Source organism: Phaethon aethereus (assembly GCF_964289735.1).
Source record: "Phaethon aethereus genome assembly, chromosome: 1".
Taxonomy (NCBI): Eukaryota; Metazoa; Chordata; class Aves; order Phaethontiformes; family Phaethontidae; genus Phaethon; species Phaethon aethereus.
In genome coordinates this window covers 1,506,967-1,533,859 of record NC_138575.1, presented here as the reverse complement: position 1 = coordinate 1,533,859, position 26,893 = coordinate 1,506,967, and the positions used below count along the sequence as shown (strand labels likewise).

Below are 26,893 nucleotides of genomic sequence, written 5' to 3'. Positions count from 1 at the left end.
AAAATCTCTTTGTTTTAACTGTTGACCTTGGCAACATGTGGTCGGATATACATTACTATGTGTGATCAATTAATTTAGCTATAAAAATAACTGGGAAACACATGGCAACGTATAGCTCTGCACCACAGCAACGGCGCACGGAAGAGCGAGGGAGCGCGTCAGCCCCTCCCCGCCATCTTCACACCTTCCACGGCGCAGCCAACATGGCGCCCTCCTCCCGTGCCCCTTCCCGCCAAAACACAGCAGCCGCCAACGGCCGCGGCGCGAGCGGCCCCTCTGACCCCATGGCAACAGGCCCCGCCTCCTCCCCGGCGCAGTCAGTGACGCCGCGGCGGCGCTCGCGCAGGCGCAGACGCTGCTGCGGTGCGGCCGGTTCCTCTCGCGTGTGTGAGGGGAGTGCTCGGCCCTGCGTCCCCCCCCCCCCGCCCCGGCTGGGAAAAGGGGATGTTCCTGCCCTCCCTGAGGGGAACTGCGTGTCCCCTCACGTCCCCCGACCCTCAGCGTGCGGCGGGTACTGTGACTGCCCGCCTGCACCGCGCGGCTCCTTGGGCCTGCGCGGTGGGGGATTCTGAGGGGAGGCTGCCGAGAGGCGGGCAGTGTCCGGCAGCGAGCAGTGGAGTCGTAGGGCCACCCGTGTGTGACAGGTCTGTGGGGCCGCCTCTGTGAGATGGGTCAGGACGGGGGGAGGTGTGGGGCCGCTTCCGTGTGACAGGGGTCAGGATGGGGGGGCAGATGTCTGTGTGACAGGGACGTGGGCGGTGCGAGCTGTGGGGCTGCCTGTGTGTATCGGTGAGATCTTGCAGGGACAAAATTGGAAAGGCAAAAGCCCAGCTAGAGATCAGTTTGGCCACAGTCGTAAAGGATAATAAAAAATGCTTCTACAAATATATTAACAACAAAAAGAGAGGCAAGGAGAATCTCCATCCCTTACTGGATATGACGGGGAACATTGTGTCCAAGGACGAGGACAAGGTTGAGGTACTTAATGCCTTCTTTGCCTCAGTCTTTAATAGCCAGTCCAGGTATCCGCAGGGTATTCAGCCCCCTGAGCTGGAAGATGGGGATGGAGAGCACAATAACTTGCCCATAATCCAGGAGGAAGCAGTTAAGGACCTGTTAAACCACCTGGACACCCACAAGTCTATGGGACCTGATGGGATCCACTCGAGAGTACTGAGAGAGCTGGCAGAAGAGCTTGCCAAAGCCACTCTTCATCATTTATCAGCAGTCCTGGTTAACAGGGGAGGTCCCAGACGACTGGAGGCTTGCCAATGTGACACCCATCTACAAGAAAGGCCAGAAGGAGGATCCTGGGAACTACAGGCCTGTCAGCCTGATCTCCGTACCGGGGAAGATCATGGAGCGGTTGGTCTTGAGAGTGCTCACGGGGCATGTGCAGGATAACCAAGGGATCAGGCCCAGCCAGCATGGGTTCATGAAAGGCAGGTCCTGCTTGACCAACCTGATCTCCTTCTATGACCAGGTGACCCACCTAGTGGATGAGGGAAAGGCTGTGGATTTTGTCTACCTGGACTTTAGTAAAGCCTTTGACAGCGTTTCCCACAGCATTCTCCTGGAGAAACTGGTGGCTTGTAGCTTGGACGGGTTTACTCTTCGCTGGGTGAGGAACTGGCTGAATGGCTGAGCCCAGAGAGTTGTGGTGAATGGCATTAAATCCGGCTGGTGGATTTGGGGCCAGTTCTGGGGCCAGTCTTGTTCAATATCTTTATTGATGATCTGGATGAGGGGATCGAGTGCTCCCTCAGTAAGTTTGCAGATGACACCAAGCTGGGTGGGAATGTTGATCTGCTGGAGGGCAGGAGGGCTCTGCAGAGGGATCTGGACAGGCTGGATTGATGGGCAGAGGTCAAGTGTATGAGGTTTAATAAGGCCAAGTGCAGAGTCCTGCACTTCGGCCACAACAACCCCATGCAACGCTACAGGCTTGGGGAGGAGTGGCTGGAGAGCTGCCCGGCAGAAAAGGAACTGGTGGTGCTGGTTGACATCCGGCTGAACATGAGCCGGCAGTGTGCCCAGGTGGCCAAGAAGGCCAACAGCATCCTGGCCTGAATCAGCAATGGTGTGGCCAGCAGAAATAAGGCAGGGATTGTGCCCCTGTACTCAGCGCTGGTGAGGCCGCACCTCGAATCCTGTGTTCAGTTTTGGGCCCGTCACTACAAGAAGGATGTTGAGGTGCTGGAGCATGTCCAGAGAAGGGCAACGAAGCTGGTGAGGGATCTGGAGAACAAGTCTTATGAGGAGTGGCTGAGGGAACTGGGGGTGTTTAGTCTGGAGAAGAGGAGGCTGAGGGGAGACCTTATCGCTCTCTACAACTACCTGAAAGGGGGTTGTGGCGACAAGGGTGTTGGCCTCTTCTCCCAAGTAACTAGTGATAGGACAAGAGGAAATGGCCTCAAGTTGTGCCAGGGGAGGTTTAGATTGGATATTAGGAAAAATTTCTTCACTGAGAGGGTGGTCAGGCATTGGAACAGGCTGCCCAGGGAGGAGGTGGAGTCACCATCTCTGGAAGTGTTCAAAAAACGTGTCGATGTGGTGCTTCAGGACATGGTTTAGGAGGCATGGTGGTGTTGGGTTAATGGTTGGACTTGATGATCTTGAAGGTCCTTTCCAACCTTAATGATTCTGTGATTCTGTGATCTGGCTGGGGGTTGCTCTGAGGGTCTCTGTGTGTGTGGCAGGGGAAACTGGGGAGGTTCTTCGTGTGTGACGGTGATATCTGGGTGGAGGGTGCTGTGGGTCTTGGGCAAGGGGAGGTGTGGGGCACCTCCATGTGTGGCACGGGGTTCAGTGCCTTATGGCTTATCAAGGTAAGGCCTGCCTTCATTACTGTGCCTTGGTAGATGAGGGCAGAGGGTATGGAAGGACATATTTCAGTTTGGAGGTGAAAACCACACACCCAGCCCTCCTAAGCGAATATTCACTATTCCCATTTTGTTGCCCTAACAGTGCAACTTCTGCTTCTGCAGGAGGAAATGGTTCAGGGGGAGAGATTGGGAAGGTGAGGATGGGGGAGAGGATCTCTGCTTAGGGCTGCTACATTTGTCAGCGTATGAAGGGAAGTCTCGGGATTCAAACTGCATGGAAAACATGTCCAAAAAAACCAACAACCAGGCAATGTGTTCTTATATAATTCTTCCATTAATTCTGTTGTTAAATATTTCACTGTTGAATCATTGTACCAGTAAGAAGCAGGTAATGTGATTTGCAGTTTGTGTTCGGGGTTTTTTTTAGGTAGTAACGTACAGTTAACATATTTGTCCCAAAAAGCAAATTATTTATGTTCCCATCCAGTGATGAATTATGTGACAAGTTTTTAAGTGAGTGGTGGGAAGGAACAGTAGCATATTTTGGTGATGGGACTAGCAGAAAAAGTCAGCAGGGTTATTTCTTTCACGTAGATGTTATTTGGTGTAAAGGTTCTTACCTTTCAGATGTACTGAAACCACAGGAGGTGGCTGCACAATCTGAAAATAATGTTACCAACTGAAATGAGTGGGAGTTTACAAGGGAAGAGCTACAGAGCTGTGCAAGGCCTTTCCTTCCTCTGGCTTTCTTTGGTGGGAGAAGGCAGGAGCTTTGTCTCTCGCTTCTGAAGGATGATATTTTTCAAAAATGAGGTTGGAATCTGTCTCTATACTCTTATCTGCATCTCACTGGAGAAGACAGATGCTGTTCCTCAGTAATGTCCTGACAGTAAAGTTCATCAGAGAAATGTTGCCTGTTGTTACTGGTAAAAAGAATGTGCTTTTCTTTTTTTTTTCCTTTTAATACACTAAATATGACTCAGCGGCAAAAGGTGAAGCCCATTTATATAGTTAATTTTGGATTACTGCTTTTTCTTTAATCTCATGCTGACTGAGAATCTTACTGTATAAAAGTTGACAGATTTTGTCTTTTCTCTGTGTTTGTCGTTACAGATAATGACGCCAGAACAGAGTCCAGCCACTTCCCTCATTGACAGGACCATCAAGATGAGGAAGGAGACTGAAGCCCGTAAAGTGGTCTTGGCCTGGGGACTCCTTAATGTCTCTGTTGCAGGCATGATATATACTGAAATGTTCGTTAATTGTTACATCTTCAAACAAGCAAAGCATGTGCTTTGTATATCCCCAAATATTTCCCAGGATTGAATTGTTGCAAAATGAAAATTTCTTGGTTTTCTTTTCAGGACTGGAAAACTCATAAGCTCATATTACAATATCACATACTGGCCACTCTGGTATATTGGTGAGTTGTTGCAGCATTTCAATTAATATTCGTGATTCTTTTCTTTTTTCACTCGTCAGTTTTATTGCTGGGGAGGCAATTTTTAAGCGAGCCTTTTTTTCCCTTGGGTTTGTTTTTGTGTTTGTTTTTTTTTTTTTAATTTAAACCAAAGCTTTTGTCTTGCTTTCTGTTATCTCCCTTGAAACTGTTGGAATTTCACCCTTTTTAGAGACAGGTAAAGAGTGTTAACAGCTTTCTTAGATATATCCTGAAAGGGCATGAAGAACTTTTTTGGTGCATTAAATCTGTTTAATGTGTGGAGGACACTGCAGATTTTACTACTGTGTTGTAGTGTGGCTGTGGATGGCATTTCATAATAATAAAAGTTTGTTTTGGATGAGTAGACTCTAAGCTAGCTGGATCAAATGCTGTTGAGGATGAAGCAAGAGGTGGAGAAAAATCATGAGATGAGTGACAGATGATTTGACAGAGGGTGATTTTTGAGAAATACTGTGAAACTTCATTGCAGTGGTTGATGTTCCTTTTGAAAAATGACAGCACATTTTAAAAAATTCAATTTTAGCAATATAAATTAATCTCAATATAGGAAGGAAAATTATCTCCAATAGTTCTTGCATAAGAAGGTGAAGAAATCTTAGATACCTGCCCAAACTGGTACTTGCTGATAGCATTAATAATGACCTATTTTTAATGGGCATATGCCTTTTTTTGCAAATAATAGTCTTTTATTATTCCCCACGCTCAAGCTATGGTAAAAACTTTTGTGTTTCTTCTAGAACTTGCACTTGCATCTCTGTTCAGCCTGAATGCCTTATTTGATTTCTGGAGGTACTTCAAATACACAGTGGCACCAACTAGCTTGGTCATGAGTCCTGGCCAGCAGACCCTGCTGGGGTTGCAGAATGCAGGTGGGTTTAATAAATATCTCTGGCAATCTTCTTCGTTTGTTCTTTTTTTGTTTCAAGACAGTATCTTTGTCAAGTGCAGGATTCTTTAGTGAAATCAGTTCTGAATGACCTCATCTGGCATAAGCAGTAAACTAAATTACCTGCAGTGTATTAAAATCCACAACATCAAGTGGTAATTTGATGAGTGTTTATGGGGAGAAGTGGAGGGGAAACACACACAGTAAAAAAGGACAGGATAGTGAGCTGCTGAAGGACAGTGCGAGACTCAAACATTGTGAGGCTGGACAAGGAATTTGTAACCTATACATAGGACTAGGAGCAAGGCAGAGAGTGCAGGTTTATATTTAATTTTTATATCCTACTAATATTACGCTGGGTAACGAGAACCAAATTAGAGAGACAGACAGACCTTCGTGTGAAGTCTGAAAATGACAGCCTAGAGAGCAGTTGCTCAGAAAGCTTTCAGACATCAAAGCAAAGTCCTAAGATACACCAGAACCAGACAAGGTAAATAAACCAAAGGCAAAATGCTAGCACAGGAATACTGCACTCTGCTAGTCTGCCCCCAGAAAATGGGAAGGAGATGGGAGTAATGCTTTATCACCAAAGTTCAAGGATCTCATATGTTTATTTGCACAGATAAATTAAGACATTCGATATGCTGAATATGCATAAAGTAGGGAGGTAGAGTAGCTGACGAAAGAGCGTAAGGAAGCCCCCTGGGTTACACAGGATGCCTGGTAACATTTAACTGAAATCTGAAGCTGTAGGATTTGTGCTAAGTTGTGGTCATCTGTCTCAGTCTTCTCTTTTTTTTTTCTGTCAGTGGCTTGACTGATGAGTTCTGTAGGGGCCAGATTTTTCTAGTGTCCCTTCTAGCATCTTTGTAAAAGTACCTTAAGATAGCGCTCTGTGTGCGTTTTGTTGTGTGCTTAAAGGGGGAATGAGAGTTTGGGGCTGCTGCATCCACAACATTAATTCTGTTTTTCCTTATTGAAGCTGTACAAACAACCCCACCACGTGAGCTGGCAGCAAAGAAAGTCCCGTCTTCGACGCCTTCTCCTCCGATCCAGGGTCAAAGTGTGCTGAGTTACAGCCCGTCCCGCTCCCCTAGTGCCAGTCCAAAGTTTACTACTGGTTGTATCACAGGGTACAGCCCTCAGCTACAGGCTCTGTCAAGCAACAGCCCTTCTTTTGGCAGTGCTGTAACCTATTCACCAAGCAGCAGCTACAATAAGGTAATGACCAAGACAGCTCCCAAGGGTACAGTTTGGTCCTTGTGTTGGGCCATATGCCATCGAAGGCGAGCAGCAGCCAGTGGAGTTGTGTATTTGTGTGTTTGCTCCTTTTGCAAAGTAGATGTAAATTTGTCATATTGGGATTTTTCCTTTTTCCCTAGTGTGACTTCATTTGTTTTAGAGTGGTTAGTTTGTTTCAGAACAAAGCAAAAATAAGAAATCAAAATGCAAATGCAAAGAAGAAAAAAAAAAAAACACAACCCACGCCCCAAACAAGAATCTCTTATATTCATGTCATTTGCAAATCAAGGTGGAATTCTGGCTTCCTCATATGACAGAACTGTTTGTTTTTATTCGCCCAAGGTTTCCAGCTTCAGCCCCTCTCCCAGTGGATCACCATACCCCACGAGTATTGGACCAGTGGAAAGCGGCGGGATAAGGTCTCGTTACCGTTCTTCACCCATTCTGTATAATTCTCCTACTGGCAAAGAAGACTATATGACAGACCTCAAGTCACTGGACACCTTCCTTCGAAATGAAGAAGAGAAACAGCACAGAGTTCAACTAGGTAAATAAACAAACTGATTTGATCAGAAAAGCTTGGCAATGAGGAGGTGTTGGTTTTATTCCAGATTGGCTTCTGCGGATGAGAAAAGTTGCAAAGGATTCCAGTGTACTTGTACTAGTAAATAGACCTAACTTACGGTAATCATCTGTGACCTTGGTAAAGGCAGTTGCTGAACAGTTTGGTCTTCTACTGAGTAATTAGGATGTGAGGTAGAACACCATCATTTCTGTACATCTCCACGGCTTAGGAGCTCCAGAAAGTTTTCCTCCAAAATAGTCCTTTGGGTAGGATATATGCTGCTGTTGCAGCAGATGGAAATGTGTGCTGATAGATTATCTTTGTAGCATTTATTTGGCTGTAGTGGACCATGATAAGGTGACGGGCTTTACCACCTTGATGAGAGGAGTATCTTGTGAAGAAGGCATTTCAGATAAAGGGGGTGAATTACCTGCAGGTGGCTTTTGTCCTGGATAGGGACAATCAAGATAACGGTGAAATCCGTGTTTATGCAGACTGACTTCAGTGTGTGTATTCATGGTGTTCATGTCTCTTGTCAAAACCTGAATATACTGACCTGTTGTGCCTGTACCCTTGCTTCCAGAATTACTTGGCAATAATCGTACATGACTGTTCAATGAATCGTTTCAGGAAGTTCAGATTCCAGCTCTCCTTCCAGCAGCCCAACTTTTTGGAACTACAGTCGTTCCATGGCAGACTATGCACAGATGCTGAGAAAGTTCCAGTATCAGCTGGCTTGCAGGTCCCAGGCTCCATCAGCACACAAGGACGAAGCTGATCTGAGCTCGAAACAGGCTGCAGAAGAGGTAAATGCAGCAGCAGAGGAGAAACAGGGCTCTAAAATACATAGCTTTGTGCAAAGGTTTGGATTTGAGCTGTATCAAAAATGTGGGAGAGAGAAATCCTCTAGCATTTAACCACCTTCATGCAACTTCACTCTAAACGGACTTCTCAAATTCTGAATTTTATTTGGAAAATTATTTCTCCCTTGGAGAGCAAGGCTTACACTGGCTAAAATACATGTGTGACATAAAAATTGAGTTGAAACTGATCTGCATTTAACCCAGTGGAACAATCTGATGTGAAGGAATGCAAGTCGTGTGCCTTCAGTTAAATTTGATCGATTTTCTTTATTTCTTACATTAACCTAATGAAGCTTCCCGTTCAAATACCTCTTAAATCAAGCCTACAATCCAGGCCAATTTGATCCTAGTAGAGCAGGGAGCTTAAAACTGAATTTGGGCCCACGCAAGATGATTGTACCGTGACTAGGGAGTGGCAGTGTTGTACGTGAAGCTGCTGTAGAAGTCACATGACAGCCAGCGGGAGCATAAGAATTTTGAGAAAGATGCCATTTGAATTATGTGCTGTAGTTAGTATCAGAAATTGTCATAGACCCTAAAAAGCTCTTGGTGTTCTGTTAAGTTCTTTTATGTACTTAATAAACCTTTCCATAGGTTTGGGCACGAGTGACAATGAACCGACAGCTCCTTGATCACATGGATTCCTGGACCGCTAAGTTCAGAAATGTAAGTCCTGTCTCTAAGGCCTGCCTGGTTTTTAAGAACAAGTGCAGCAGAATGGAAAAGTACCTCCCTGCCCCCTGCATGCCAAAGGAGGTGGGAAGAATTGCTGTGCCTGAGGACTGGGGTGGGCTGGCACAAGGAGATAAAAACATAGCATGCTTTAACAGAGGACTACTGAGATGTGTTTTTGACCTGTATTCTGAAAACTTCACATTTGTAAAGTTCATCCACCTTTGAATGACAAACAAAAGCATCTCTGATATCACAAGATTTGGTTTTCCTTGCTGTAACTCAGATTGCTAAGTTGATGTTTCTGCAGTATTTCTAACTCATTCTCCTGGGCTCAATGTATGGAAAATTCCAACCCAAATGTGGACTTTTTCTGACAGTCCTGAGCAGTGTAATAAAAAGCAAAAAGAACAATGTCGATTTTATCCATAGGAATTGCTATAACAGAGGAGACTTAATTGCACAAAATGGCAACATAATTAGGAAATCTAACTTTGAATTGCCCTATCAGTCACAGTGTCTATTAAGTATGTAGTTTTGCTTGTGTGTTTTGTGGTTGGGTTTTTTTTTTTAAAGTAATAAGATGGGTGAAAAGCAAAATTTCGTATGAGATCCATACCAGATTCCTGAGCCTCTGTTCATAAACCTAGGGACAGCTTGCTTCAGTTCCCAATTTCTGCTATGTACAAGTCCCACAAATAGTGTTTATCAGCTCCTTTATTTACTGAAACCAATGTCAGAGGGAGTGGACTCATCAAAGTATAAATTATCTTTACGGTTGGAGGACTGTGCTTCATAATACCCCTTTCCACATTGTTCAGAAAAGCTTTATCTGAGGTTTGTTTTCCTGACTCCCTTACATTGAATTTTATGGCCTCCTAAGAAGTTATTAAAGGGTCATTTAAGCTCTGCCTAACTTGATATCCTAATTTAATTACTTTCCTCCTTGGTTGGTTTCAGTGTTTCTGTTGTTAAGCTTCTTTGTGATTGTAACGGTGATGATTAGTAGGATGTAAGCGATGGGTTGGGGATTGTTAAACTTTTTTGTTGCTTCTGACCTCTTGAATTTTCATCTTTTTCTTTCCTAGTGGATTAATGAGACTATTCTAGTGCCACTTGTCCAGGAAATCGAGTCTGTGAGCACTCAGCTGAGAAGAATGGGGTGTCCAGAGCTGCAGATCGGAGGTAGGATGAGGCAGCAGCTTTGGGGTTCCTGGTGGTGGTTAATGGAGGGCCACTCCATAGCTGGGGATTGGATAGGTGTTAATATCAATTAGGTCTGTTAAATATTACATTTCTTGCTCTATATTGGTGTGGTCTTTGTTCCATGTCATGCATTTCATTAAGCTGGAAAGGTTCTTCGTAAGACTTCTGGAAATATTGATGAAGTCACACTGATGCTTCTCAGAAAATTTATAAACTTCTCTCTTTTTTTTTTTTTTTTTCTTCTTTTCTTTTTTTCTTTTTCCTTCCCTAAACTTACTGCTGGGGAAGTACAGGCTGAAATTACTGTTGATTATTGCATATTAAACTGTCAGAAAACAGTTCAAGGATAGATGTGCTATAAACTCTCAGTGTCTCCTGTCCTATGGGCTTTTCCATATTCTTCCTTAAAATCAGCTGCTTTCTGAAAGAACTATTTTTTTTAAATTCTGATGAACTGGAGTTCTATTTTTCATGTCACGATACAATTCTGAAGGAACTGTTTCTCTTGTTATTTCAGATTTATAACCCCTTAACCAAGAAGTGGGTTTGGTGTGCTGCATTTGAATTAAACCTGCCTTTTGCAGGCTTTTTGTTGTAGTGTCTCCTCAAGAGCTGCATCCGTTGTGATTCTATGATGCCTGTAGAAAAACTGGTCAATCCTGGCCACATCCCCTCCTTGTTACTCTCCCTCTGCTCTTCAGAGTGGATGTTGGTTCCTTGTAGCTTTTATATTCTGTGAGGTAAAGCAGACATCTACTACTTCAAATGAGTGTTTGGGGTAGTGTTAAATGTTTCTAGGACTTCAAATGGCGCGCCAAAAAGGAGAGCTCGTTGCAGCGACGCCTGGTAAGGGAGGTTGGTTGGGGTTCTGGGGCGGTCATAGCTGACCTATGCCGGCTCTTGTTGTGTTGCAGAAGCCAGCATCAGCAGTCTGAAGCAAGCGGCGCTTGTTAAAGCTCCACTCATTCCAACCCTGAACGCAATAGTGCAGTATTTGGATCTTACACCAAACCAGGAGTATTTGGTCGAAAGGATCAAAGGTACGTGCCGTCACCATGCTGACTTTAAAACGCTTGGATTGCTGCTGTCAAGTGTTGGTGGCGTCAGACGTTCCTTCAGTGGCGATGTTTGAAGAGTCACGGCAGGGATGAGAGATGTTTCTTTGCAACTTTTTATAGCAATGCAATGATGCAGGATTTGGATGTAACTTTGGGAGTGTTTTTTAAAAGCGTTATTTCTCATTTTCCTCCTATGTGCTCAGGGCTCAAAGTGCTGGATTTAACCTCTTCATTAACTAAACATAAAAAGTATCCTGTAAATTTATCTCCCCATATTATTATCTTGACAAGCATTTCATTAGCTGAACTTTTCCTATTTTGTACACTGGAATTATGTATGAAGTCCCTGAAATGAGCATAAAATACCGCTTTCATACGCTTCCAACCACCAGTAACTGAATAAATCTTGGTGCTTTCAGAGCTTTCTCAGGGAGGATGCATGAGTTCATTCCGCTGGAACAGAGGAGGGGATTTCAAAGGCCGCAAGTGGGACACCGACTTGCCCACTGACTCCTCAGTAAGTTTTCGAAGACATCTTGATACGATGGCTTAAAGCGGGTTTCCTTTCAGCACAGGTTTTGGAGGGGATAGATTGAGTGCCAGGGCTGCTGTTAATTCAGTAATATTTTGTGAGAAATCGGAAGATGTTGCACATCCTACTTGAGAGGTCAGGAGGAACAGCACCTCGGTGTAATGACCTCGATGACCTGAAAATTCAACTGAGGTATTTAAAACAATTAAAAGAAAGACCATGGAACCATTCAGGGAGTAGAAAACGGGCTTTACTGTGTGAGTCTTGAGCTGAACTCTGTATCTGAAAGTAGAATTAGGGTGATTTTTTTTTTCCCCCCACACTGTAAATAGATTTTTTTCAGTTACTTCGAGAATAAAAACCAGGAGAGCTGAATGTCGAAGCTTCACAACTTTGCTGACAGAGATATAATGGGATTCAATTGCTGGAAGCTGAAGTTGTACAAGATCAGCCTTGAAATAGGATTTGATTTTCTATTTGTGAAGACGATTAAATATTTGGTAGTGACTGGCGGTGGAGCAACTCTTAGTGTCTTGACAGACAGCAGGGTGAGCAGCTCGGAAGTGTTTAAAGATCATGAAACGGAGTAGCACACCCTGGAATTCAGTCTTTATCAAAACCAGCTGGGAGACACAGTGTTGGGCAGTATATTAAACTTTTAAGTATTCTGGGAAAGAAGTTATGATATAAGAAACTAATGTGAATACTTGCCATGAAGTTTTGACAGTAACATACTCAAGACAATTACTATTTTAAAAAGAAAGACAACACAACTCGGCATTTTTGCTAAGCACACTGCAGGTAATACAAAGCCGTGATTTCCAAGGTGTATCTCCCGGACTTCTTGAGACTTTTGGCATTTAATCCAGAGAAACTCTTTTGGTTTGTCTACAAAACGGATCATGCTATATATAATGAACACAGAAAGTATCAGATTAAGGACAGTTCGGTGACGTTCCCCCATAAAATGTTGAGAACTCTCTGGGAAGGGCTAAACACAAATAGCAGGCTGTGGTGTGTTTTTCTGGATACTTGTTCTAGGACTTTTATTTCAAAATTCTGGCATTCTTAATGACTGAATTAAGACTGACTCCTGGTCAGCTCAGGTTTTCCCAGTGATTTTTGTTTTGCCTTTTGTGAAGAAAAAGGAGAAATTTGCTCGATAGGTGTAGCATACACAAAGCTGTTACTTGATTTCATCTGCCCTTCTCAGCCAAATCCTGGCAGTTCCTACAGAACCTATCCCTAAAACAGACGTCTTGGAGTTGATGGCCCCAAATATGCGAATTAAGATCCGTGACTTTGCCAAATGTTGCAAGGGTAAAGTTGCTTGTGCAGGAACTGAGCTCCTGACATGTGGCATCAGTTTATCACCTTGTGACCCAGCACTGTTTCACTTCCTGGAAAAAATCAACTTGCCTTCATGCCAGCAGCGTGCCTGGACCGTTGAAATCGTGGCTTTAAGCATTAAGCTGCTGGGAGCACAGAGGGGTTAAGTCAACGTTGCAACCACAGACTATCAAATACTCTAACTAACGCCTGAGATTACAGCAAGAAAGCTGCTGTGTTTTTAAGGACGCTAAAGTGAGATTTGGTTTTATTTGCCCAGATCATTATGCACGTGTTCTGCACTTACCTCGACTCCAGGCTGCCACCTCACCCCAAGTATCCCGATGGCAAAACCTTCACTTCCCAACACTTCATTCAGACACCAGACAAACCAGGTACTGGCGCTCACATTTAGCTGCTCTTTCCCTCTTGGATCATGTCAGCACCCTTGAAATCCCCATCGTCTTTTTAAACTTTTCATTCGCAGACACTTCAAATGAAAACGTGTTTTGCATTTACCAAAGCAGCATCAATCCGCCCCACTACGAGCTCATCTACCAGCGCCACGTCTACAACCTGCCCAAGGTATGATGGTGTTTGCGTTCTTCTCCTGCTGTCAGGAAATCATCGGCAGGTCTGATTGGGGTTTTGGGGGTTTGGTTTTTTTAGGAACTAACCACATTTAGTGACTATTTACATGTGGGCTGGCCCAACGCCGGAAGTTAAATGTTAGTTTGGGCCTTGACCACCACACGGTGCTTAGTGTGCTACTAAATAGCAGCTTTAGTATCTATTCAAGATACGTAAGTAGGTAGTAGCTTCCTCTTATTTATTTTAAAATACGGAGTCATGTGATCCCTGATGTGTGTTGCCACCCATTAAGGCCAGCAAGCCCTGCTGCTTGCCTGTAAGAATTCTGGGGGGAAGCTTCCAGTCTCAAAATGGTGACATTCTCCTGTAAACTTTCATTTTCTATTGATCCCTGGTTGTTGCTGGATCTCTGCTTTCCCAAAAACTCTGGTGTTTAACGTGTTTGGAGATGATAATCTAGCCAAAACCCACGTTTGGTCTTTCTCTGGTATTTACCTAATTGAAAGAAATAAAGAATTAATGCAAAAAACCTGACAACCCTCCCCATAATGCCATTTCATGATGTCATTCTCTGCAGTCGCCTATTCTACCTGAAATATTGCTATGATTTCTCATCAGTCACTTGATTTCTAAGTTCCTCTCTTTTCCTGTGGATTCAGGGCAGAAACAACATGTTCCATACCTTGCTTATGTTTCTGTATATCATAAAGACAAAAGAATCCGGGATGCTGGGGTAAGTACCCACCATCATGTGTCATCGCGCCGCGTGCGAGGTGTGAATGGCCTTGTCTGAAGGCACTTCAAACCGAAATCGCTACAGCGGGATGATATTCATGGTGCTAAAATCATCTTGTTGTTTGAAACAATAGCAGCTTTTTCATAAAATTGGATAAATCTTACCTGTGTGAGCAATAAAAGCAATGTCCAGATTCCCCTTCGTTGCGAATGAGCTGCACTCGATTCACGGCAAAGCGCAATGCCTACCTGCATGTTAAAACAAAGTGTGGAATTGATAGTTTTTCGTTTAATGTTTTAAACAGGAGCTTGAATTTACATGCGATTTATTTGGGTAACTTTTGGTTTTGCAGGCGTGTAAATCTTGGTTTATCGGGAGTCAACGTTCTGTGGATTTTTGGAGAATAACATCTCCAGCGGGATGCCGGGTCAGAGGAATGACGCTCCTCTGGCAAGACAAACTGAGCGGCACCGTTACGTTGTTGACTTAAACATGGATTTACTATGAAAGGGGATAATTTAAGGTTTGCTTTGTGGGCCGAGGAGAAGTGTTTGTAATTCCTGGGTGGGTTTTGTGAAGATATTATTTAAAATATTTCATTGTCAAAATGCTAGTAGGTATGAACGCCAGGCGGGTTTTCTCTTTCCACCTGAACCAATCCTGTTTATAAAAAGCCTTTTGCTATTTCTGTTCCCTGTATCCATCGATGCTGTCACCGCTTAACTAAGCTTAACTGATCTCGGGACTAAACTCCGGAACAGCCCTCCCGAGGTTGTGCGCAGCTGTCAGCGAGCGAGCCGTCATGTGGAAAGAGACAGCACTTTGGCCAACTTCAGCATCCGAGAAATTCCAGATGGACACAAGAAAAGCCAAGTCAAAAAAGTTTAGACTCGTTTTGGTTCATTTTATTATGTATGATAAGAAAAACATTATTTTTTTTTAGTCCCTGCTCCTTAGTGTAATTGGATTTTCTAACCACACGAGATGCATTGGGGGTCTGCGCAGCAGGTGGGAAGGAAAGAGAAAACCAGGTTTGACTTGCTGGTTTCAGTAAATAAGATTTTTGGTTTTAATATTTTTATTATTTTTATTTTTTGGCACAAGATAGGCATGCCATCCAACTTTGGCAACCTTGCAAGCTTTGAAACCCCGGGTGCCTTCAGTACAACCACAGCGTTACTCTGCCTTTGCCTTTTAATTTATTTTTTACTGCTCCCATCAGCTTTTTCTGCTAGGAACCTCCCATTTTGGGGGCATGATGGACAGGCATGTGGCGTCAGCATGATAAACCTGCAGGTTTTTAATTCCTTGCTTTTGGGGATGTACATTCTGGGTGGAAAAAAACACTTGGATTTGTTTCAAAGAAGGGATCCTTCAATATTTCCCAAAAACCTTTTTATACAAGGGGAGAGAATCTGTTGTAAATTCTGACAAATGAGGGTTTTACAAGTGTATATAGTCCCTGTAGTTAGTTATTTTTTTAAAGGGGGATAAAAATCCATAAACCCCGAGATGCTGAAGACCTTCGTGAGCTGAAGATGAGAGTGTCAGCTCGTTTCCCTGCACTGCCCCTCGGTGAACAACCACCCCCTTTGCTCTCCTCGTCAACTGCCAAAAAAACCCCAAATCCCCTCACTTGTACATAGAAACGTGAGAGTTACACGGGCTCCTTACCGGGGGTGAGAACACTGCGTGTTTTGTTACGATAATGTATTTTTCTACTGTATTTTTTACTGCTGGGAAGAAAAAGAGGAATTTTTGTACTGTGCTTGGGAGAGGCGTGCTCACTTTTTCTCTCTTGTTTTTTTGGGGTGAAACAACTGTTACTGGTGACTCTGGCTGTCTCCCCGGGGAGGTGCAGGGTTTTTTTTTCCAACGGACTGATGACAAAACTGCTCATTTTGTTCCCATATTAAATGAGTTTGTTTTCTCAAACGCTTCTTTGGGTTTTTCTTGTGGTTCAGCATCGCTAAATCAATCAATGTGCCAAGGGGGGGGGGGGGCGTTGAAGAACGGGGTTTAGCTGGGCTTCACCCCGAATCTCGCTGTGCCAGTTGCCTTTCGCCCCGCGAGCTCAGTTACTCTCAGGCACTAAAGGCTCTTCATGTGCAGAAATTCTCTTCTTTGCCCCAAAACTGGGGGTTTCTCAAGAAAAGCCCATCCTGCAGGGACGCTGGGGAGCCCCGGCACGCCCAGTATCCTGCGTAACCTCTCCCCCATGCGGTCCCTGCGCACCCGATACGCTCTGCGCCCCCGTAATACCGCGCGCCCTGGTCCCTGTGTACCCCGAAACGCCGTGTGCCCCAGATTCTGGTGCGCCCCACTCCTGGCGCGGAGCCCCGTGCGCCCTGGTAACGCCATGAACCCTGTGCACCCCAAACCCCTGTGCGTACCCCAGTCCTCGTGCTGCCCCGATTCACTGCGCGCCCCGATACACCGTACGCCCCTCTCCCCGTGCGCCCCGATATAACACGCCCCCCTTCCGCTCCCCCGCTCCCCACATCCCTCTGTACCCCGATACACCGCATACCCCGGACTCCTGTGCATCCCCACCCCTGCGCACCCCCATGCACCGCGCGCTCCAGCCTCACGCACCCCACATCCCGCCGCACCCCGATACACCGCGCACCCCGGATCCTCTCCACCCCCGCCCCCGTGTACCCCCGTTCCCGTACCCTCCCGCTCCGCCGCACCCCGATACACCGCGCATCCCAGCCCCCGGCGGAGGCGGCTCTGGGTCCCGTCCCGGCCCCTCCCGGTGGGAATGGGGCGGGGGATTGGAGGGGGGGGGGGGGCGGCTCCCGGGAGCGCGCCCCGCGCATGCCCGGCACCGCCCGTTAAATAGCGGCGGGCCGGGGCGAGCCGACACCGCCGCCCCCCGGAGCACCGCCGCCCCCCGCCCGCCATGGCCAGTGAGGCCGAGCCCGGTCGCCGCCGCCGCTGCACGCAGGATGCGCTGGGTGAGGGGGGGGGGGCGGGGCGAGGCGGGGCGGGGCGAGGCGAGGGTCTCCGGGGATCTCTCTCCTTCCGAGCATCATTTGGGGGGGGGAACCCCTTTCCCGAGCATCGCCTGGGTACGCCCCCCCCCACGCCGGGTGGGCGCTGTGTCTCCCCCGGGGGGTTTGCGGACCAGGGTGTCCCGCGGGCAGGATACGGCCCCAGCGTGACTCCAGGCCCCCTCCCTCCCCCCCCCCCCCGCCCCAAACCCCCGCAGATGTCCCCAAGGCCACCGAGCCCCGGGGTGACAGCGACGGCCCCCGCCGGGGCTCCTTCTGCGACCGGCACTGCGCCGCCATCAACAACACGCAGGGTGACCTGGGCGACCTGGGCTGCCACCCGCACCGGCCCCGCGTCCCCCCAGGTAGGTCGGCCGTGGGATGGGATGGACACAGGGTGCTGGTGGGGGGTCCCACACCACTCACCCCCCCGTTGCCCTCTGTCCCGCCCGCAGCCCTGTGCTCCCCGGCTTGCTGCCAGCAGCACTCGGACGAGGTCTGCGAGAGCTGCGTGGTGAAAACCACCCTGACAGCTGAAAACGTTGTGGAGGCCAACAAGCTCTCCAACAACTACAAGGTGGGTGCCCCGGGTGGGGGTGGGGGCACCCATGGGTGCTCCTGGGTGGCTGTAACGGGTTTTCTTTTTCTTTCCCCCCTTCAAAAAAAAAAAAAAATACCTGCAGTTTGGCTTCAAGAAGTGGAAGAGCCATGTGACGGCACGGCCCTGGGAAGACCGGAGATTGTCAAGGAGCTCTACTCCGACCTCAACGTCATCCGGGGCTCTGGAGGTGGGTGGCCTTGGGGACCCCCCTGTGTGGTGGCAGTGTGGATTTTGGCTGCTGCAGGTGACAACGGTCCCATCCGGGACCTCCTCTCCCGCAGGGTCCACGGTGACGTCTGGGAACATCCTCTACCTGCTGCTCTTCGGCTGGTGGCTCTCGCTCCTCTACGTCCTCGTGGCTGCCGTGATGTTCATCACCGTTGTGGGAGCTCCTTATGGTAAGTCCCAAATTGAGGACCTGCCATGTGAAAGGGCTGGGTGAGCTGTGGGTCTCCTGGCTGAGCCTGAAACAGCACCGATGGGTTCTGGGGGTCTCCTGGGTCCCTTCTCTGCAGGGTGGCCCTGTAGCTGGAGGGGGCATGTGTGTCCCCAACAGAGCCGATGTTCGTGTCCCCACAGGGCGGCTCTGCTGGGACCTGGCTGGGTATTTCCTCTGGCCCTTCGGCAAAGTGATCCAGAAAGTAGAGGTAACAGCGTGCCCCGAATCAGGACCCCACTGGGGGATGAACTGGGGTGTCCCATGCTGCACCCTGACACCCCCCCATCTCCCCCAGGTCCCCAAATCCCACCGGGCACTGGGTGCGTGTGAGGCCGCTCCGGGGGAGAGCTCAGCCCTGCTCAGCGGCCCTGTGCCGCGCCGCTGGCGTCCATGGTGCTGGGCAGACGCCGGATACTGGGTGAGCCCCACACCGGACACGGTGACACCCCCTTCCTGAGCATGGGCTCCTTGGAAGCCCCCCATCACCATGGGGGTAGCACCCATGGGTGCCTTTGCTCCCCTGGGGTGGGTGTTTCAGGGCGGGGGGCAAACTCTAAAGGTGGCTGCCTGTTCGCAGCAGCGTGCCAGCACTGTGGTGTGGCTGTGCCTGGGTTACCCGGCGCTCGTGCTGGCCCATGGGCTGGTATGCGTCATCGCGTGGCTCCTCATCGTCCTCATCCCCACGGCCAAGCTGAGTGCCCGCACCGCCGCCCGTGTTCTGCTGCTGCCCCCGGAGCGGGTGCTCGTCCGGCGCCTGAGGATGGTGAGAGCCTCTGTGTGGGGGCGAGGGTCCCGCACCCTGCTCTAGGGTGGATTTTGGGGGATGAGGGTGCTCAGAGAAGAGTGACCTGCTTGTCCCTCTGCAGACGGAGGTGCCGCTGGAGGGGGAGGTGATCCTCTGCTGCTACCGCGCCGTCAACCCCTACTACTACAAATATGCCGTTGATGGCATCAATGTCTTTGCCGTCAGTATCCTTTCATGGGCTGGAGTGGGGAGGGTGGGCGTGCTGACCCCAAATCCCACCCCACCTCAGTCATCTCCTTGACCGGCCACCCCAGACCTGCTGCCGCTGGTGCTGGTGACGCTGGTGCTGGGCTATGTGGACAGCCATAACCACCTGACCAGTTCCCCCGTCAAGTTCACATTGGCCCTGCTCTCCATCATGCCTCTGTCGTACTACATCGGGATGGCCATTGCCAGGTGAATGACGACGTGGGGGCCATGCTTGGTGGCAAAGCAGGGACATGTGCCAGCCCCGTTGACACCCTCCTTCTCCTCCAGCATCTCGGCCCAGAGCAACTTTGCGGTGGGAGCGGTGGTGAACGCCACATTCGGCTCCATCACGGAGCTCACCTTCTACATCACGGCGCTCATCAAGGGCTCGCGGGAGGGCAACCGCTGTTATGCCGAGATTGTCAAGTCAGCGTTGACGGGGACGCTGGTGGGTTGCGTCCTCTTCGTCCCGGTAAGAAGGGGTAGGAAGCTCATGGCACGAGAGCATCTGGTCTCTGCCCAGAGCTTGGAGGATGCTGCAAGCAAAGCACTGATGGGGATTTTGGGGGGACTTCCTCCATCCCTAAGGGTTTGTGCATGGTGATTGGGGGCATCCGGCACCAGGAGCAACGGTTCAACAGCCGCTCGGCGGGTGTCAGCTCAGCCCTGCTCTTCCTCTCTGTGGGAGGTGAGTTGGGGACAGGGGCGCCCTCAGGCTTGGGTGGGGGGAGGTCCCGCCAGCATGGGGCCCATGCCATGTCCCTCCATCCCTGCAGGAGTCTTTGCCCCGACGCTCTTCTCCAAGGTGTACGGGAAGCTGGTGTGCGGCGAGTGCCACAATGTCACCCAGAACCCACTGGGCCACTACCTCTGCCACAACTGTCACTTTGACCTGGTGAGTGGGGACATAGACCCCCGACTGTGGGGGTTTGGGGTTGGGGACACTCTGAGCCCACCTAGCCCCTGCTCTTGGTGGTGGCAGCAGGGCTGTCCCTTGTCCCCTGCACCCCTGTTGACAGGCACTCTCTCTGCAGATGGATAACAACGGCACCCTCTACTACAGTCATGTCCAGTAAGTGTCTGCTGGGGTGGGGACAGGGTTGTCCCCACTGTGGGGTGGCACCTCCTGGACTGGGTTGTGGCTCCGTATCCCTCCTAGGTCCCCTCTCTCCCCCCTGGAGGACTTTGACCCTGCACCCTCATCTCCTACATCCCCAGCTGGGGTCTCCATGCTGGGTGCTGGTGGCACTGACCGTGTCACCCATGTCCCACAGACCCCTGGTGTACACAGTGTCCCTCCTGCTCCCTGCCGCCTACATCATTGGCCTCTTCTTCACCCTGAAAACTCACTCGCACATCTATGACATCCACATCAGCGACTGTCACAGTGAGTGGCCCCAAACTGTGGGATGCCCCATCTGTGGGGCTGGCTCTTCTCACCGCCCCGGTGTGTTCCACCATGTCTCTGCTCTTCCCCCAGTGCCTGGCCACCACCACAGTGCTGTGGTCCACTGGTCTCGCTGGCGGGCCCTGGTCATCCTCCTGCTCTCTACCCTCTGCATGTCAGCTTGTGCCGACCTGGCCACGGAGCACATCAGCCCCATCCTCACCAACTCCACCATCTCACAGGTGAGCATGGGGATGGTGGTGAATCCTGGGGACCAAGATGTGCCCTCCAGGGATGGGAACCTGCCCTGGCTGCAGGGTTGAGCCCCAAAAGTTGGGGAAAAATGCTGAGATGCTCCATGCATGGGGGAGCTTTGTTGCCCACAGTGTGGATGTGGTCAGGATCAGGCCATACGCATGTGCTGATGTCACTTCTTCCCTGCAGTACTTCATTGGTGTCACTGTGCTGGCAATGGTGCCCGAGCTGCCGGAGATCGTCAACGGCATCCAGTTTGCCCTGCAAAACAACTTGAGCTTGAGGTGAGATGGCTCAAAGGATGGGTTTTGGGGTGTCCTCCTCCAGCGTGGTCCCCATGCCCCATCCCAGTCCCATAGCTGTGCCTTGGTGCCAGTGATGGACTGCCCAGCTTCATGCCACTGGTGGGTCAGATCTCTGCCAACTTGCCTGCAAGAGGACTTAAAATGACCTGAAAAATCCAGGTTGGGCTACATGGTTTGGTTCCCCGAGGTGGGTTTTTTCTCACCGTGAGCCGAGTAGCCCAAGGTCTGCGGGAGACCTGGCACTTGGCAGTTCTAAGTCCTCTGTCTTCCTCAGCATCGAGATTGGGAACTGCATCGCCGTCCAGGTCTGCATGCTCCAGATCCCCATCCTGGTGCTCTTCACCATCTTCTACGTGAGTATCCCCAGGACAGCCCTGGGCGATCTCCCACCGCAGGGCTGGGAGCAGCACTCCACGAGACGTGGCAAGGGCACAGCCGCCACGCCCAGTGTCTCCTCCCCTCAGTGCAGGGGAGAGTGGGGTCAGATGCCTCCCACCTTGGCTGATGCTGCTCCCAGCCCTAGGGACATGTGGCAGAGGGGGTTTAAGGGGTGATGTGCCAAGTCCCCAAGCACAGACAGTGCGGGGCTATCTTGGCCATAAACCCAAAATTGTCTCTGCCTCGCAGCCAACCAACTTCACACTTGTCTTCAGTGACCTCCACGTCTATGCCAGCATGTTCAGTGTGGTGCTCATGAACTACATCTTCATGGACGGCAAATGTGACTACTTCCAAGGTGACCGCTTACCTGTGAAGCTGCTGTGGGACTTGGTGTACCCACCTTCCCTGTGCTAATGGGGTGGGGGACTCCTGGAGACAGCCCTGGGGTCATCTGCTTGCTGCAGCTCTTGGCATGTGGTGGCTTGAGCAATTCTGGGGTCTTGGTTGACCATCTTGGAGGTGCTGGAGCTGCCACCCTGCAGCAGCTCCAAGGGGGATCACTCCCTTTCACCCTTAAGAGGGAGTTTAAAACCCCTTTTGAATGAGATTTTGCAGAGGACTATGAAAGTCCTCTACAGTGGGCTAGTCCAGACCACACAGAAGGTCTTAAAAGCAACCTTCCTCTGGGGAGTAACCCCCTCAAACCTGCTCTGTCTGCCCTAGGCACAGTGCTGGTGATGGTCTACTTCATTCTCCTGGCTGTGTATTTCTTTGCTCCATCGCCCAGTGGTTGCTGAGGTTTGGACTCTGCTTTCTCCAACCCTTCCGTTGGGTTCAGCACTCGTCCGGACGTCATCCGGTGTCTCAGGGACTCGGCTGGGCTGGCTCCAGTCTAGAAGCATCATTTGCTGAAGCTCCTGCTGCTGCCTGGCTCCCCCAGGCAGTGGACTGCCAACAGGGCTTTGGTGATGGGAATGGTGGTGGCCACAGAAGCACTCCTGAAGCAAGAAGCAGTCTCAATGCCAGAGCACTTCATGGAGGTATTTCCAAGCCCACACGTGTGTGGCTGGGAGGAAAATTGTCCTTAGTGGAGGGTCCTGAAGGGGGTTTTCATGTGGTCTCGAGGACAGACCTCTCCCCTGGGATATGCTGCACTGGGAGAAGGTGCCTGAGAGGAGCCTCTTGCCCTTCCAGGCAGTGGGTGATCTTGAGCCTGGAAGGGATTTGGGTCTGGGGATCACACAGGGCTTCTTGACGGTACTAGAAACGCACCAAAAATTGTTTTTCAGCTGTTTTTTCATTAAAGCAGTTTTTGTACAAATCAGAAACAAGCTTGTTTCTCCTTAAATGAGCCTTTGGTCACCTGTCCAGGCCCCTTTGTGCCCATCACTCAGGTTAGTGATGGCCACTTGGTGCCCACCAAGGCTGGCTCTGTGTGGTGGGCGCTGGGCACCAGTGATGGCTCAGAGCTGGCATCCCTGGGAGTAGAGCAGGAGAGCACTCCATGTCCTCTGTCACAGCACCAGAGCCGGTGGGAGGGGCGATCCACCACCGTGCCATGGGGACAGAGCCAGCAGTGGGATGGCTGTGGACTCCAGCTTTCTCTGTGACTCTCCCTAAGCTCCAGCTCTTGTTTTCAGCCTGGTCTTGTCTGACTGCCCTGGGTCATCCTTGCTCAGAGGCCTTCAGTAGGCTCCTAAGAAGGGTCAGGGGTGCTCCTGGTGCTGTCTGCAGGGTACAAGGTGTGACATGCTGGGGACTGGCTCATCTCACTCTGCGAAGGGAAATGCTCAGCGGGTGAGGTGAGAGGACAAAGTGGGTGGCTTGGACTGATTTATTATCAGAGGTTTTAAAAAAAAAAAAAAAAAACCAAAACCAAACCAAAAACCAACAAAAAGCAAAACACTGACAGATACATAAATACAGGCAACGTGGCTCCTGTGCCCCTTCTCCCTCCCCAGCCCCATGGAGATTTACTTCAGCATAAAAACCGGGGAGAGGAGCGCTGCTCGCTCCCTATAATGTGAACGTTGGACTCTGGAAGGTCCCATAGGTAATGGAGAAACAGGCCTAGACTTTGAGCAGCCCAGAGTAAGGTGGGCAGCAGCCTGGAATGCCCCCTCAAGAAGGGCAGCTGCTCATTAGTAATTAATGATGCTGCTTTATCAAGCTTTTTTTGTTTCCTAGTGTAGCATCAATATAGACAATCCTGCTGTCGTTAATACAGACGCTTGGGAAGACTCGTGGGTGAGGACCCAGAGTTGGCTGGTGGCTGCGGATGGGCTCAGCGGCACAGGGCAGTAAGAGATGGAACAGGAGTGGGGTGGCAGGGCAGAAGATGATGGCATGGAGCAGGCTCTCCTACATCCCTCCTGAGGCTAAACAGAAAACCTCTACCCTGGGGTGAGAGATGCTTTGGGACTTCTCGGGGAGCCAGACCCAGCCTTTGTATTTGGGAAAGCGTGGCAGGGCCAGCACTGTGGGTCTTCCCCAGTGCCCTGCTCCACAGCAGGACAAGCCCAGCAGTAGGTGCTGGTGGTGGCAAGGATGCCTCCAAGAGGTCCCACGTTGCCCCGAGCTGCTCTGCTCGGTGCTGGGAGCAGGGGTGAGCTGCGAGGTGAAGGCAGCAGGGTTGTCCCACAAACCTCTGTTCTGAGGTGGGTTTCTCTGTCTTGGTGTGTCCTGTCCCCACCCTGGGCAGCACCACGGATGCTCTTAACTCCTCTCCCTCCAGCAGATGCTGCAGATGCTGAATCCATTCCCCCTCCCTTGGGGAAATCACAGCCCTGCCCTGGCAGAGGCGGTAACGCTCTGTTCTTTCACTTGCACGGAGGGAGTTAATTTGCCCTTATAAATGGAGGAACCAGTACTTGGGCACTACCTGGGCTGGAGGTGAAGACAAGCAGGAGCTGGAGCAAGAAAAGCCTGGGGCCATATATCCTTCAAGCTGCACCCCAGAGCGAAGCCTCTGCCATCGTGAGCCAGCGAGAAGCTTTTATCATTGAAAAACTCAACATGCAGTAGACTAGCACCAACTCAAGCAAACCCTCAAAGGGCAGCTGTGAGCTTTGCAGTGCTTAAATACAAGTGATTTTTTTTAGGAAGAGCAGCCTCCAAGATCTTCTGCCCATCATGCAGCAGCCACCCCAGGTTACTGCGGGGGAGAGGCTCCTGGACTCCCATGAGCAGAGAATGCCTGTGTCTGCTTTCATCAGCAAAAGCAACTCCCCAGTCCTTTATTCTGTAGCGCTCTTGGCTCCGTTCCTGTAAGTCCTGCATGGTGGGGACGCACCACAGCTCTGTTGGGAGGGGTGAAACCCTCTCCAGGCCGTTGGTGGAGGACACAGGCATGCTCTGGGCTTGCACCTTCAGGGCTCCAGCCAGTGGAAGAGGCTTGGGCACTCATGTTTGGGTGACCCAGCAGAGTATTGGTGAGTCACAGGGATGTCAAGGCCCGTATCATCCTGCCTGGGTGGCTGAACATGTTCCACATCAGGATCTGAAGCTAAGGTTGAAGTGACAGTGTTACAGGTGTCAGCGCAGAGCCAGGCTGAGGGCAGATGTGCCCCAGACCAACACCCACCATCCCCTTCCCTCTGCTCACATCTGGGGGAAGCTCCTGGCTGCCCCCATAAGGCTGCCAGAGCAAGGAAGATGTAAGAGCTGAAGGAGTCTGCTTGATCAGAGATCCAGGCTTGCATGGTTTTAACATTGCCTTGGTGATGATGGGAGATGCTCTTTAAAGCAGGTATGGGAAGAATCAGCACATCTGACCAGGCTCTCCCAGTACAAAGGTCCCAGCAGAACTGGCGGCCAGACGGCAAAGATTAAGTACTGACATTCAGCCTCTGCAAGAAGAGGCAAGAGCCACTGAGTTCAGGCCAGAAGAGGGAGCTGGAGAAAAGGCCCCCTGGCCCACCATGGCCCTACAGCAGAGGACACCACAAGCCAGGGGCAGGAGAGCAGGTGCCCCTTTCCCAGCCCACAGCTGAGCTAGGAGCAGTGGGATGCTGCAGTGAGCAGCATGGGGGTCTTGGAAGAGGCTGAAATAGGATGGTAATACTCTCCAGGAGCAAAGGCTTTCTGTCCCACAGGCTCTTACCCAGAAACCAGCCCAAACACAGACCTGGGGGGCTGTGAAAGCCACGCAGTGCAGCTGAGGTTCCCCGCTTTGCCCTGTGAGCTGCAGGTCCTGCAAAGGTACAACGAAGGGGGACAGATCCAGCAGAGCTACAAGCAGCTGCCACCACTTTCTGTGGTCCAAAGCACCAGAGAATGCTTCAGCTGTGATGCCCAACCTTTATTTTTCTGGGCCCTGGGGAGGGGGGGGGCGGGAAAAGCAGCAACTGTGGCTGCAGAAGCGGGGGGGGAAATATTACCCCTAAGAACAGGGGAAGCTTAACACTGGGGCAAGTGGTAACTCTTCAATGGAACATGGGTGTGGCTGTTCCTGAAGAGGTGTAGCAGTGACTTGATCAGCCAGTGCTGTTCAGATTATAATATGAAGACAACGCTATGGTTTATTTAAACATAAATGCAATCTCTTAAAAAGAAACTAAAACCCCGGAGTCTAACCTTTGCCTTTGATGGAAGGAAAAGCTGATTTTAAAAAAAAAAAAAAAAGGCACTTAAACATGGTCTTCAAATGAAAAGGAGTCTGCACAAACTTGATGCCAGCCAACTGGTGCTGCTCAGAGTTCAATGGCCACTTACACATGGTCTCATGGAGCACAGCAAGACAAGAGACAGACATTCCTTCCTCTCCTGCCTGTGCTGAGATGGCCATTGCTCACTGCAAGAGGGAGAAATGTTCCCTCTCCCCTTTTTTTGATGCTGTACTTCCTGGGAGGAGTGATCCATGAGCTTCCAAGGACCCGTAAAGCCACTCACAAAACTGGCTTAAAACCACACGCAGCAGTAACGTTCCCCCACACACAGAGGAACATGAAGCTACTTAGAAAAAGGCCAACAGGTGATGGGTGGGAGGAAGGAAAACAAAAATCTTACAGGTACGTGGTAGAGTCGGATGCTGATAACCAGGACTGAGCTGGCATGGGTGGCTTGCACCCAAGTAATGGGTAGAACACGCTGCAGGTTAAAAGACAGCTCTGAAATCTATGGGGTGAGTTTTTGCAGTTAGCTCATTCAGAGTGCAATGTGAGCAGACAGGGTTAAAAAAGATTCAACAAAACCTTCTCCCTCCCCTCACCACCCCGAGTAAACTACACAGTAGTCCATTAAGTGGCAACTTTTAACCAGTCTTCCAAGCAAACCTTTCAATATGAAAAGGTGAGTAACACAGACACGGGGTGTTTCAAATCACTGCAACACTGCACCAGAAAAGCTGCACAGGCAAAGCTTCACTCACTGCCCCATGCGACGTTCCAGCCGTCTTCTGAAGCCCAGAGAGATGGGAACATGCCCATGAAACACATGCAAAGCCTTCAAGCGGAAGGAGTTTTTGGTTTTATAGAGGGAGAAATGAGCTGGGCATTAGGGGCATGAGTGTCATCCAAAGCAAAAGAATAGGTCGGCTGTTGTTCTGCACTGAACATCCTCTGTTAGATA

General features: G+C 49.8%; 2 protein-coding genes across 3 annotated transcripts; both read left to right on the top strand.

Annotated features, from left to right (window-relative positions):
* Positions 1 to 3,520: 3,520 nt before the first annotated feature.
* Positions 3,521 to 14,374, top strand: TMEM209 (transmembrane protein 209; the record flags this gene model as incomplete). Of its 2 annotated transcripts, XM_082013926.1 has the most annotated exons (14): positions 3,521 to 4,078; positions 4,190 to 4,248; positions 5,025 to 5,156; positions 6,156 to 6,394; positions 6,758 to 6,962; positions 7,611 to 7,786; positions 8,438 to 8,509; positions 9,604 to 9,700; positions 10,636 to 10,761; positions 11,199 to 11,296; positions 12,921 to 13,035; positions 13,128 to 13,225; positions 13,891 to 13,964; positions 14,320 to 14,374. In XM_082013926.1, exons 1-14 carry the CDS (start codon positions 3,942 to 3,944, stop codon positions 14,372 to 14,374), a joined length of 1,683 nt encoding a protein of 560 aa, XP_081870052.1. In that variant the 5' UTR covers positions 3,521 to 3,941. The 2 variants fall into 2 exon arrangements, with proteins under 2 accessions (XP_081870052.1, XP_081870053.1); XM_082013927.1 differs by lacking the exon at positions 10,636 to 10,761.
* A 2,498-nt stretch (positions 14,375 to 16,872) lies between these two features.
* LOC309416197 (uncharacterized protein) lies at positions 16,873 to 22,122 on the top strand (the record flags this gene model as incomplete). The annotated part of the gene is given in 21 exon segments (XM_082013830.1): positions 16,873 to 16,927; positions 17,182 to 17,328; positions 17,419 to 17,540; positions 17,647 to 17,695; positions 17,698 to 17,751; positions 17,846 to 17,962; positions 18,144 to 18,211; positions 18,299 to 18,421; positions 18,581 to 18,766; positions 18,870 to 18,972; positions 19,063 to 19,204; positions 19,286 to 19,469; positions 19,586 to 19,685; positions 19,774 to 19,892; positions 20,032 to 20,069; positions 20,272 to 20,384; positions 20,478 to 20,626; positions 20,829 to 20,923; positions 21,219 to 21,297; positions 21,572 to 21,680; positions 22,049 to 22,122. Coding segments are annotated over 21 exon segments (2,226 nt in total).
* Positions 22,123 to 26,893: the final 4,771 nt, after the last annotated feature.